We start from the raw sequence: 13,971 nt of genomic DNA, 5'->3' as shown, positions 1-13,971 counted from the left end.
CCTCTTTCCTTTGATGCATTACATCTCAAGTTCTTATTATTTGTGTGTATGAACACCTGGGCTCAGTAGACTCTGTAAGACACCAAAGGTGTAGCCACTGTCCCCTGAAAAAAAGTGAAACAACTTCTGTGCAAAGTGATGGAAGAAGCTGCCTCACTGAGATGATGGACATCAAAGCTGCTGGGCACAGCACTGAATGTAGTCTCCAGAAATCAAGAAAAAACAGTCCCTGGCCTTTGTTGTACAGAAGGGGTGGAAAACATGAGGAGAGAGCAACTTTCTGGTGAGCCAGATATCGTGAGGAGGTCTCATGTCACAGTGGTCAATTCTCTACAGAAAAGATAAAAAGGAGGAGAAGGGACTGATCACGAAAATAACACTGCAACACCAACAACCACGCTGGGCATACACTGATTAAACCAAAGGACCACTAGTCCTTATGCTCCCAGCAGCTACTTCTTGATGACACTATTTACAGATTGCTATCAATAAAAGTTTCAGCCAGAAGCTCTAAATCCAAGGACTTGCATCTGGTGCATTCATTACAACGCTATGCAAAACATACGCAAAGCTTATACTATTATCTCAAACAGATCTCAGAAGTACTTTTAGCTCCATAAAGCGAACGGCTAAAGTTCAAAGGCTTCCCAAACCATGGAATCAATGGCACCAGGCACTCCTCGAAATATTTATAGAATGTGATTGCAGCTATTTTGCAAAACCCTTTATAAAGGTATTAAAACCTTAACAGCTGATCCTAACTCCTAGAGGGAATGCCTGACTATGAACAAAACCTTCCCTTTTCAGTAAAACCCAGAGATCTTTTTCTTCGCTTTATTCCCACTATAAAAATCATTTAAAGCCAATTTAATAAGGGTCACCCAGCTGCACAAAAGATCTTCAGGATCGTGTTTGTTATATATAACACATCTTTTCTTGCCTGGGCTAAGAGCTCCCAGGGGCTGGATTCCCCCTTAGGGTTTCTACAGCCTCTGAGTCCAATGGTTTAATCACACCAGAAGTTTTTTCTCCCCTTTGCTTTCCTGTGTCCTGCTTTGCTGACAGACTCTGTGGCTGCTGTGATATCTAAGGGCGTTTTTTTGTAGCGAGCTTATCACTTATTGGCACTAATATGGAAACGCACTTGGCAGCTACTTGTGCTTGTTTAATATTTGACATCAGAGCATTTTGACTGCCTTTTGTCTTTGGAAAAGTGTCTTTTGGTAGTGTTGTGTGTGAGCAGCACCCTGGCACAGGAATGGGAGGCACAGAGCGAGATGCAGCAACTTCTCCAGCAATGTCTGATCTCCACTTGCTTCGTCACTGCTATTTCTTGAGTAACTTTCTGTGTTTTTCTGAAGACTAAGCTAAGAATAAAGGTTTTTTGGGGGTGACGTGGTTAGGGAAATTTCAAAACTATTTAAAACAAAACTGAGAAAGACTTCTTCTGACTGTGAGTAATAGCTAAACCAGAAAGTGATTCATTTGAAACCCTGTAAAACCAAAGCCACTCAAGTACTTTGGACTATATAAAGTGTATACATATACTTTTTTTTTTTTTTTTTTTTTTTTTTTTTTTTTTTTTTTTAATTTTACAAGCAGTTCTTCCAGGTTTCACAGCTCAAAATCCCTGTGTCAGATGCCAGAGGCTGGACTTTGTTCCCTATTACAGAGCAGTGTCAGGCCTAGATAAAAACCATACCTGGACTTCATCTACATAAGTGACAATCCAATGAGAAAATACAAATCCTTCAAAATCACATGCTTATCTTACCTTTTAAACACTGGAGGTGTTTAAACAGGATTTAAGTGGATGGAAGTGTTTAAATAGGATTATCAGGTGTTACGTATCTTAGTTTTTGTTTTGAATGGTAGACCATCAAACTTTTCAGAGTTCAAGTATTAAGAACCCTAAGAACTTCCCACAAAGGTACAATATAAGAGCAGTCCAGATCCTGCACATGCTTTTTTCTTCCTGCTCATTTGAACAACTCTTTACACTTTTCCACTGATATCATCAAATGAGAAAATCCTGCAGGAATGACAATTCAATGCCAACCCTTCAGGCTGATCCCTGTCCCATGAATAACCCAAACTGTTCGAACACTTTTTTTTAAACAGATTTTTAGAAGGCTTGAGTAAATACTGATTTGATTAGTTTCTTTAGAAACTAATCTGAAAAAAATATACAGATTTTAATAACGCATGATAGGCTTCCACTGAAGAGTTTCTCATAGACTAGAGCCTCATAGACATCCCTGGTGAAAGAATCAACCTTGTCAAAGCTGGATCTCTGGAATAAAGCCCTAAGCCATGCAAATCAGATAACTAATCATACTGCTGTGAAATATTCTTCACCAATTAACTGGAGATCTAAAATATTTTCACATTACTTAATTATAGGTAGGGAGGTTACCTGCACAGTATCAAGCCTCCATCACACAGGAAGTTCATCATATAACAACTTCATTTTAAAAATAATTTTTCTACTGATGCTTCATATCATACGTGCATGAACAACAAAAGGTCCAGAAGAAGAATTATTAAATAGATAAGAATTCAGCAAAATTCTGAAAACCCTGCAAAGTACAGACTATATTACGCATGGACTGATTTCTTGGATTGCTACAAGTGATTCCAGAAAGAAAAATACCTTTCATTAATACTGCAGTGCTACTCAAAAAACATACATGCTTCCATGCAGAGACCCACTGCAGAACAGGACATTTATTTCAGAGTACCTGCAGACTTGCTTTATGTAGTGTGAATCTTAAACAGCAAAGAGAATGGTAAGGTGAGAAATGTAAGCGAGATATTATTTATCTCATCCACCTCTGGAAAGCAGCTCTTAAAGAATACGTTTTATATGGTGCAAACCTTGTAAAACCCTGCACAAACCTTAACATAGTAGAATCACATCCAGGCAATCTCTGAACCTAATTCCCTCTTTCTCACTTAATCTGAACTAGATGACAAGTAAATCCACTGCAGCACAATGAGTTACATCAGAAAATGGTACAAAATGAGAATCAAGCGGTGTGAATCATCTGGGAATATTCTGCCCTTCCATAGCTTACCAAGCAGCAGTACAACCTGAAATACAGCATCCAGTGCTCTTCAAGTACGCTAAACCCTTCTATACTCCTGAGGCAATAAAAGGAATCATACAACACAAACAAGAAGCAATTTAGGTCCTTATCAGGATTATGACCCAAAACTGATCTATTAAAAAGCATTGTGTGAAAAACACTAAGTCATCAATAACTTGTTATAACAGAAAGTCTGGCAGATGGAAAAGTTCAGAACCAGTTTAATCAGCACCATGCCTGTCTCTCAGTTTTATCTTCCCAGATATCAACCTACATTCAAGAGGGGTTACATTCGTTCAAATACACACAGTTTAATGATCAACTCGTTGGTCTGCCTCTTCTAAAATGAAGAGGAGTATAAATAGATCAAATTCTTCAAGCCAGAACAGCCACACAGCAAAAACTCTCTTAGTAGGAAAACTCTCTGCATCCTGAAAAAAGAGTATAAGGAGCAGAAAACATGAAAATCATTCTAGTCTTTCTGTTCATTGCCCCACTTGCTCTTTCAGCCAGAGCTGAGAAGGATTATTCCTCCTTAGATTCTGCTGCTTCTCCTGAGACAAAGTCGAGGTTTGCCATGTTAGATGATGTACGAATCTTGGCCAACGGACTCCTCCAGCTTGGGCACGGTCTTAAAGACTTTGTCCACAAGACGAAGGGGCAGATGAACGACATCTTTCAAAAACTTTACATTTTTGATAGGTCCTTTAATGAGCTCTCACTGCAAACCAGTGAAATCAAAGAAGAAGAAGAACAGCTCAAACAAACTACGGCCAGACTGCAAATCAACAACGAAGAGATGAAGAATCTCTCGCAGGAGATGAATTTGAAGATTGAAGACCTCATACAAAACAAAATCCAGCTGCAAGAGCAAGTGTGGGGACTGGAAGACAAAGTCACAAAACTGGCCGTTATCCATCCTTCAGCACAAGAGACAGAAGAAATTTCTTCACTCAAAGTAAGTAGAATTGTGAAAGCCCCTGACACACAAAGCCAAAGTAAACTGTAATGCTATTATTGGTAGTTAAATAATAGAAGCTCATGTTTTCCCTGCATCTTCACTGTAATACTACTGTATATGTCGAGAATTAACTCACTGCAATAATCATAAAAGAATTAATGTCTTAATCTGACATACTGCTTATTTTGTGGTAAAATTCCCCAGTAAAATCAGTGACAAAATAATGAAATTATAAGGCTCTATCTTTTCAAGTATTTGTTTGCAAATTAGCTTTAAGAAACTCTGTAATAATAATGATTAAAAAACTGCCATCAGGGAAGTGATGTGATTACCAGGCCCATAGATTTGTATGTCATCGGCTCATTACAAATCAACGCACTAGGAACTGCCTTAGACCTTAAAAGAGGGACATCCATAGGAGCCACATGACCTCCAGGACCTAAGAACCTTGCAAGTGTTAATAGATCTGATGTCCATACCTGTATTTCAGTGGGTAGAAAGTTTCCTACGGAAAAAGAAGGATTAACTGTATTTTGCAGAAGCATAAGGTTAAGCAATTCGTGTGAGAAAATACTGGATGTTCGTTTCAATACAGAAAGATGAATCCAGATGTCCCAAATCCCAAGTTAATAACCTAAATGTGGGGAATCATTCCCTTTTTCGACTGGTGGCACATATTTAGTTTGAATCAAGGGTCAGCTTCACAGAATGCAATTGTTCCGGACGTGCAAATGGAAGGAAAATAACAACAGCAAAAGGTTGTGAAGGTCTGGCACTGCTTCTAACCACATCTCCCCTCCCTCCCTGCCCTCAGGCTTTCATGGAGCAGCAGGACAACCACATCAAGCAACTTCTCAAAATCATGGAGGACCAGCACGTGCAACTTGACAGACAGCACGATCAAATAATGGAGCTAGAGGACAAGGTACAGGAGCCATCTCTATTGCTCTTTTCAGAATTTGTCATCTCTCCTAACACCGAAGGAGCCAATGGCCCGTTCATTTGGGTCAGCCATCCCTCTTGTTCACATTTTGAGGGTGCAGAGGCGGGTATAAACAATTTTGACCGCAAACGTGTACATTTTAGGTGAGAGACTGCTGTGTTGCCAGGCAGAGGGCTATGGCCAGGGCACACTCTGACCAAGAACAGAGCTTTGAAACACTATCGACACCAGGCTGCTGTATTTTCCAGCTGCTAGTTTTTATTCTCTTATTATCTACCGTATTATTGGCCTTCCATTGGTCTTCGAAGTATCATTACATTCTACCTCTTTCTTCTTTTCCGATATTCACTCCAATAGGGAACCATGTTCTGCAGTTCAACATGTGTCACTGTAACACTGAGCACAACTGACATGCTCATATTTAATTTATTCCTAAGGGAAGGCTATAAAAGGAAAATGCATTTCACTGAAGGAATTGGTGGTTTCGTGCTCTTTATTTGTATTATTTGTCTAAGTGATGCCACCCAAGGAAATAAATTAAATCTGTTTGCCCATTAAGGTGAGGACAGGTCATTTACTCACCTCATTAATCCTGCCCTGTTTGAGCATCGGCACAGCCAACATTCATGCAGCTGAAACCCACCAGCGTGGTTCTAAAGTTATTTTTATATTGTAAATTGGGTATTCTAAAGGATTACATTCACAAGAAAAAATATTCTCTGCATGACATTGTTCAGCTTGCTACATGAATCTCATCACTTCAGAGATTTCAGAGCCTTGGGAAATTAACGATCTGTAATTATGGTTCTTTTAGCTGAACCACATAGAGCTGCAGGAACTCGCAGAGAACTCCTTCACAGGGGAACAAACGGAACCAGAGACCATTCCCTCCTCTGTGCGCAACGCCACGGTTGTGACACACAAATACGAAGGTGAGACCTTCTCTCCTAGACATGACTACACAAAACATGGCATTTGCAGCGTTCTCTGTAAAAGCTTTGTGTTTAACAGTCAAAGACTAAAAGCAAAAAATGCTTATTTTATATACAGCACTGTGGGAAGGAGCTGGAATTCCTGCTTTGGAAAAAAATGTCATCATCTACTTAGCCCCACGATACATGTACTTGTCTCTGGGGTGATATACAGGAGAAACATCCAACACTCCTGTCCTCAACCTCCAGCCTCCATTCACCCCTGTAAACACGTGCTGTGACCATCCTTCTACCAACACTTCTGGCATCGCCAATGCCGGTCCTGCAGAGTATGAACAGAGAACTTATTTACTTCATGTTGAACAATTCTAAGATTTTGAAGAACTTTCTTGAAAGTTAAGAGGCCTTTTTGAACTGCAGCAATGGTAACAGTATTTATTAGGAACTTCACAAGGGGTAGGAAAGTCCATTTGCCACAGCCCAGTCTTAGGCTTTAAAAACTTTCAGAAATTATCTAAATTGAAACCCTGCCAAGCTTAAAAAAATATAGGCAGTCCAACCGACGTACAACTTGGCAGCTGCACTACCAAGCCTAAAGCAGTTTGTCCATTTTGTGGCATTTATTGTAAAATAAAATTACTATAAAGATTGTTCTAGTTTTTGCTTTGGCTCTATCCTAAGTTACAAAGCTGGGTTAAAACTTACCCCATCCAAAGCAGGATTTGTAAGGGTCTGCTGTTTGCTTTCCCAGGTGCTGCTCCTGACTGCACTGCTCTTTATAACAGTGGCATGCGGCTCAGTGGCATTTACACTATTAAGCCAAACGGCTCTGAAGCTTTCGATGTCTATTGTGAAATGAAATACGGTAAGACACCGTGCTAGCAACAGTCTAATTTTCACCTAAGTAGTTCCTATGAGCTGAAAAACTCATCCCAAAGTGCACAAAAACTTACCATGATTTCTGCATCCTTTTGACTTACTGTTCTGTCTGTGTTCTGAACTCAGGTTTCCCATACGCTAAAGTCTCCTAACACTCATTCTTTACTCACCTCCTGCCTACACTGAGGAAAGGACTTTCAATCATGTGACAGAAACTATGTATATTAAAAAAAACCAAGCCCCTTTAGCTATAGATAATGAAAATGGCAATTATAAATGCCATTTTATTGCAACCATTAATAGCTTTTCCAAATAAAAGCAAACATTAAATAGCAAATACCTTAGTAAAATTTTGCTTTATTAACAAGGGTTATTGCTTGAGACTTAAATATACCTAACCCAAAGAGGTGAGTCCTGGAGATAGGATTCCTGTATCATGGTTGGGTGAGTCTGTAGCTACGTATGGATCATACAGACCCAGAGTTGTCATGGACCAGAATGCCCAAGCTCTACCTTTGTAAGAAACCCATTCGTCTGACCCTTTATGCCACTACCCAGAGATCCCACATCATTTCGCCACTTCACCATTCTGGTTTTTTCACCCTGCACTGCAGCATCCTGCAGTGCTGCCCTGCACATGTCCTGCCTCATGACTCTCACAGTCCCTTTGCCAAACCGCTGGTGCAGCCATGGCAGGGCCGTGTCACTTGTTTGGATGTGTAAACACAGCGGCATGGGGCTGCCCTGTGCAAAAAGCTCCTTTGCTTACATTTGTTGAAAGGAGGGTGTCATGACCTGGTCAGGAGAAAGACCATCCTGCAGCCCTGGTGTGGACATGGCCTTCAACACTTCGCATCTTCTGTGGCGTTGCGCTCCCAGCAGTCAAGCGCTATCAGCAGAGAGAATCTGACAATCTGATCAAATGCCCAGAACATTTCATATCTCTTTTTTATCATTTTCTCTACATTTGTGTTTCTCAGCCCTTATAAACTAACGAAACCCAGTTAAGGCAGCTTAACAAAATAAGTCCAGTGAGCCAAGTTGCTGTGATGTGGCAGACGACACTCAAACAGCCCCGCCTTCTGTTCAGCTGGGCCTACCTAAATTTCTTTCATGAAGATTTCGGCTAACTCATTCTACCTCAAAATCACAGCACCCAAGAGTACATTCATGGATGGTTAATAAGGCCAAGGCTATGATGATTTGGGCATCTGTCCTCTGTATGTATATCTCTCTCTATATATATAGATATATATATACATGTACACTCAGGTCTGCTGCAAAACGAAGAATAAGTGGGATTCATATGGAGCCACCTTCAGTGCAAACTCATTTTCTTCACTGCGAATTTGCAGACAGGCAGCCACAGAGGTGCAGTCTGTAGGTCAGCACCTGACGGTCTCAGTTAGTTCCCATCTTCTCTCTAACGCTCTGAACACTTAAGCCAGGCTTGTGACTTATTTCCCCTTCACATTCACAGGCAGTTCCTGGACCGTAATCCAGAACAGGGTGGATGGATCACTAGATTTCAACCAAACCTGGGACGCCTATGTCAATGGTTTTGGTGACCTCAATGGTAAAAACACCTTTTTTGTGTGTCTTTTCTTTGTATCACTTGATTTGAGAAGCTGAGTCTTCTTACTGAAAGGTGTTCACATGAGAGCAGAGAAAACCTGCAAACAGATCTGACGGTGCTTACTAGAAGACATAACTCAGCAAAATTTTCAAAGAGACACATGCAAATACAGCTCTAGAAACTTTTGCTGAATTAAGGCCAGGATGCTTTAAACGCTATTTTAGTTACTGAGCTTTTACTATTTATAAAAGCACCTCACAAAGCCTTTAAAATATACACAACTGCAAAACCTCACCACGTTGCTGTCACTACTTTCTCTCAAAATTTCTGCAATCTCCGCCTATTTTTCCAAGCATGAGAGCCCCCCAGGCTGCGTGTGCCCCCTGCGCAGACACCTCCGGCTTCCCCCACGACGCCAATCCCCTCCATGGCTGGACAGGCCAAGGAAACACCCACGTTCCCCTGTTAATCATCAACTCCAAAGAACCTGTAGCACCAAGAGCTGCCCAATAGCCTCTCCATCCAGAATATCTTCCCTATATTTCTTGTACAATGAGATGACTCTACTTCTGTTTAGAAAATACTTTGACTTCCTAGGTAGAGCTGAGATGAAAACCTCACCACTGTATGCAGCAATATTGACTTACTTCCACCTCTTCTACATAAAGAGCTGCTATATCTCAGCCCTTCCTGAATTTTGGGATAGTAGCTCATGACTGAAGTTGACTTTCACCTATATAGTTTGATCATATTGAATGCTACAACTGTGTCTTAATTCATCTCCAATTCCCATATACTACACCAACATGAAGCCACATCTTTCCCAAATCAGAAAGATTTTGCAGAGGATGGCATTGCTCTCAGCTACATCCTACTCACTTCTGTGCTGCATATTCTAAGGTGATAAAATACAACAGGCTTCTTACCTGTAAGCTGTGGGAGTATTTTACTGAACCATCTTTTCTTTTGCTTTAAATGCCACCTGCATGCACAGCACCCGCATTCAGCTATACTATTTCCACATATGGCAATTACACATTGTGCACTGACACCAGCAGCACTGATAATAAGCTACTTAATGAATATAATTTATGAAACAATTAAACTACTTATCAAGAATTCCAGCAAAAAAAAAATCCTCAAGTTAAATTCACTTTGTACACAAGGGTATCGAAACCTCAGCTGAGTTCTGCAGCTCTTTCCTTAAAACATGTAACAATTGCAATTAGGTTTTATGTATGTCATTTGCTTCATTTGTCACATAGTTCCAATTATGCATGTTTTAAATGCCTTGAGCTCCCTCTCAAAGTTTCACAAGAGGTGGGAAAGTTAAGAGAGAAGCTCCAGTTCATTTATATCTCTTGCTTTTATTGATCACCAGTGTGCAATTAAGAAGAGGTAAACAAAAAGAATGTAGCAGGAGACCTCTGAAAAGATCAACAGTCCCCAAGACTCATATTATTGATTTAATTAAAGCAATGAATAAATCCTTCTAAATACTATATTTTCACACATACTACCCGCAGCTTATCTGTAAAAACAAATTCAACAGCAGCATGAGCGATATAGGGTTTCAGGGAAAGTTTATCACATAACCCCTTCCCCACCAAACTCTCTGCCTGGTGATTTCTCTCCCCTAATCCTCACCTCTGACACCTCTTGATACTGATACTGTGCAGCTTATTTGAAAATGTATTTTCGAAGAGCGATATTTTAAAGGCGAGTGAGCTACCTGAGGTGTGGGTTAGAGATCTGAAAAACACGGTTAAGTGTGCTTATGCCCAGTTTCATGTTAAAAACATCTATTTCCTATGACTTTGCAGAGGAATTCTGGCTGGGCCTGAATAAGACCTATTCCATCACTAAACAAGGGGACTATATCTTACGGATTGAGCTTCAGGACTGGAAGGATAATAAACGTTTCATCGAGTACGCATTCAGCTTGGGAGGCCTGGAAACAAACTACACCCTCCAGCTTTCCCGGATCTCCGGGAGCATCCCGAACGCGCTGCCGGAGCAGACGGAACTGCGCTTCTCCACTGCAGACCGGGACCTGGACACAATAAACGACTTCAACTGTCCAGAAAACTACCTGGGTATGCTGGGTATATTAACACGGGGGCTTCTTTGTTACATGAAGGATGGCAGGATACGTCAGAGGGTACTTACTGATATAAGCCTGGTGTTAGATACAGAGAAGAGGGGGTAGGAGCATCTTTCTCTTTGCAGGAAAGGGCAGAAGATGTTTTTTGTTGTCAGATAGCGGGGTCCTACAACGAGGCATCATCTTTCTATTTTATAGATAGGTAAAACTAAAGCACAGTGTGGCTGTGTAAATGACCAACATCAGAAACTGAACTAGCAGTGTAGGTTGAAATAAAAGGCCAGGATGAGATTCTGAGCTATGAAGTAAAGGACAGTTCTTCCTATAATGCCTGCTCCAGGGTGGCAGGTCAGACTGTTTAACCTCTCCTTGCAAAAAAAGAGAAGACAAACTGACTCTTTAACTCCATTTTGACTACAAACCAAAAGTGAGTTTCCATTCAAAAGCAGATTTTAGCTGTTTGTTAAGTATACATACTGTAATCGCTCTCAAAAGAGCAAGATGGGAAGCTGAAGACATATTTCTACTTAAAGATGATTTGTTTAAAGGATTCCTGATTCTTTGATTTTATGAAGCTTTTATGTTTTGCCAGCTTATAGCAAAAAGCAAACAACAGAAAAAGTAATTAATGATTAAACCACGGGCTACAGAATTGCCCTCTGCACACCTGCTTCGTGCAACAAAAGCTTTGTACATCATTCTAGGCTTGAAAATTGTTAATGTCTCAAACAAAGCTGAGAGTGTTACTCAGCTCCAGTGACCATAAAGCAGGCCAATGACTTCCAAAGTGCTAAACTTTCATTTCCAGCACAGAGTCACTGCCATTCCTTTGCAAGCAGAACTGGGCTTACAATTTAAGCTTGTGCTTAAGGACACCAGACAATAAAAAAGAAAATTTGTTTACTAAAGGCTCTTCAGCCTTCTACACATTCAGAGATTTAACTATTTGTACCTCCGAAAAATATCAGCAAATCAGAAAGTCAGTTGTGGAGGGTCACAGACAGCACAGAAGTGTGGAGCCAACTTCTTAAGTGTCCCAATTCAGTGGCTGCATTTGCATCTGCAGCTTTCTATGCACCACTTCTTTTATGTGAAGCAGACAATAACAGTGAGCACAACTTCTGTCTAATGGCCCTCAACCTGCAAGAGTAAGTGGGTACATGTATGAGCACCATTTCATTTGGGTATACCGGCTACTTGTCACTTTTGCTGGGATTGATCTGAAGAAGATCTATGTTGCAAATAGGAGCTGCCTACTCAAAAAGAGAGAGCACAGTATGATGGGGTACAACTGACAGTCACTGATTTTACAATATTTTTCCTCAGGAGGGTGGTGGCACAGTGAATGTGAGGAAACAAATCTTAATGGAAAATACGTTGCGCCGAGGTCAAAAGGAAGACTAGACAGAAGAAAAGGTTTATACTGGAAGCCTAAGAAAGGAAGATATTACTTGCTCAAGTCAACCAAAATAATGATACACCCAACAGATCTGAAAAGTTTTGACTGGATTGCTCAACCTGATGGATTTTAATTCAGAACACATACACTGAACATCACTACATCAAATAAGTCCATGTGATGTTTAATAACAGATGCATGTTTAAATCCATACGCTGTATGGTGTATTCTCCAACACATAAACCCTGAGGCATTTGCGATGGTCTCAGAGTATGTTTGGTGAGTATTCTCATTCACCATAGCCCAAAGGCCAATGTGCTGTAACTTATGTGGAGCTTTTACCTCCCCCGGACGAAACTCTAATGCCCAGGAACCAGTTGCACGTTAACGCACTAGACAGCACTGCTTGGGGAAATGGGTTTTCAGGCTGTTCCATTTGTTTCTGGGTTGTACAGCAGGAACCACAGAAAGTGTTTCAGTAAACAAAGGGCTGGCAAAATGCTACAGAAGACATTTAAGCATTAATCTACAGGGGAAAAAAAAAAAAAAAAAGAAATTTTGTTTTGTAAAGTAACTGATTTGATGTTTGGTTCATGGTACTGTTGTGGAATGTTTCTCAGAGCAAAAGAAAGATGGGTAATTCCCCCCTTCATGGTTTTGTGTATTACCAGACAGATTTTCAGCAGTGCAGCTCAGGATGATCTTTGCTGAATCCCTGTACTCACGCAGCTATAGATGTGTACATGCACATCAAGTAAGCCACAGCACAGACCTGATCTTTTAGACACCATGCTTTGAAGAATAACTTAAGAAGCACACTTTCTTACTGAAAGTTAAGAGCTAAGCTTCAAAGCTTACTGAAATAGATGAAAGATCTTCTCATTTGAAATGGATTCAGAGCCATCCATTTACGACCTTTTAGTACACCTAAGAAATTAAATGAAAGACCAAGTGAGTAGCTGACAAAACACCTTTCAAACAGAGAACAGTTGCCTGGGGGAGGTAACTCCAGTGGAGTCAATGGTACCAACCAACAAACCCCATGGGCACAACTGCCCTGATCGTGTTTGTCCAGTGTTGATCCCACTCCCGAAAACACATTCAGATGTGTTCAACTTCGGCTGCAGAATGCTGTAATGCAGACAGACTACAGACATGCTGACTCCAATTCTGCAGTTAAATTGAGTCATATTGACTTGTATATTTTACCTGATCCTTGTACAGTATGGATTTTTTATCTCAACATTTGCAACCATACAGAAAATGGTTTTAAGTTGTAATTCACAAGAGTGAAGCAGCTGTGAACAGAATGTGCTAATTACAGAGAAACTGCAAAAGTACTTTTACTCCTCATGGATTTATCACAAAGAAGAGATCACACAGTGCTGCTTATTTGCACTGGTGTATTGTAATGTTTAATTACCTGTCCAACCCCTTATAAATAAATAAATAAATGGAACTTTGGAAAAAAGACATGAGATATGGAACTGGACTAAACTACTTCTTGTAAGCTTTGGTTTATAAAGACCCGGTTTGTATTTATCAAACTTTTATAACAAGACGTAACTGATCTGGTAAGTTCGTGAAATCACTCAAAAGAAGAAGACAATTCCACTCAGAGGTGTAATGTATTCAAAGATCCTGTGAAAAAGCTTTATATTAATAGTGATACATAATGAAAATAAATCTGGGCTTAGTTACTGAAAGGTTATTGTTTTCCAAGATACTTTAGAAAAAATTCTAATCTTTCAGACCTTTGGAAGATTTTTTTCAAGCACTGTGAACAAAGAAATCCAAACGGAAATAGAAGCAAAGGGATTCCACATTTTCTTCATTTTTATTCCCCACTTTAAAGAAAAAAACTAAGTCACTGGAAGTGTCAGAAAGTAACAAAAACAGCAACAGAATGATGACACAGACAAAGAAAATAACCTATATAAAAGTGAAAATAATTCAACTAAATTTCACTGTGAATTTTAGGAAACGGAGAAACTTCCCTCCTGTTCCTGTTCACGGCCAAGTTGTGTGCAGATGTGTTTGTCCCTCCACATCTGTGTATTTTACGCTGTGTCAGTCTGGACCCTTTTT

General features: G+C 40.2%; 2 protein-coding genes across 17 annotated transcripts in view; one reads left to right on the top strand and one right to left on the bottom strand.

Annotated features, from left to right (window-relative positions):
* Positions 1–13,971, bottom strand: part of DOCK7 (dedicator of cytokinesis 7) — a 101,143-nt gene that overhangs the window by 47,127 nt on the left and 40,045 nt on the right. The gene's annotated exons all lie outside the window — the stretch shown is intronic.
* ANGPTL3 (angiopoietin like 3) lies at positions 3,481–13,361 on the top strand. Of its 2 annotated transcripts, XM_065842375.2 has the most exons (7): positions 3,481–4,047; positions 4,865–4,975; positions 5,808–5,925; positions 6,677–6,790; positions 8,285–8,380; positions 10,204–10,476; positions 11,811–13,361. In XM_065842375.2, exons 1-7 carry the CDS (start codon positions 3,550–3,552, stop codon positions 12,014–12,016), a joined length of 1,416 nt encoding a protein of 471 aa, XP_065698447.2. In that variant the 5' UTR covers positions 3,481–3,549; the 3' UTR covers positions 12,017–13,361. The 2 variants fall into 2 exon arrangements, with proteins under 2 accessions (XP_065698447.2, XP_071666198.1); XM_071810097.1 differs by lacking the exon at positions 6,677–6,790.

This window comes from Patagioenas fasciata, chromosome 6 (assembly GCF_037038585.1).
Source record: "Patagioenas fasciata isolate bPatFas1 chromosome 6, bPatFas1.hap1, whole genome shotgun sequence".
Lineage (NCBI taxonomy): Eukaryota > Metazoa > Chordata > Aves > Columbiformes > Columbidae > Patagioenas > Patagioenas fasciata.
Note: the sequence above shows the minus strand (reverse complement) of the source record. Positions and strands in the feature narration are given on the sequence as shown.

Excerpts from the sequence above, each read along its gene's own strand:
- ANGPTL3 (XM_065842375.2), top strand. The coding sequence starts at position 3,550 with ATGAAAATCATTCTAGTCTTTCTGTTCATTGCCCCACTTGCTCTTTCA. Across the intron at positions 4,048-4,864 it reads AAGAAATTTCTTCACTCAAA|GCTTTCATGGAGCAGCAGGA; the intron begins GTAAGTAGAATT and ends CCCTGCCCTCAG. Across the intron at positions 4,976-5,807 it reads TAATGGAGCTAGAGGACAAG|CTGAACCACATAGAGCTGCA; the intron begins GTACAGGAGCCA and ends TGGTTCTTTTAG.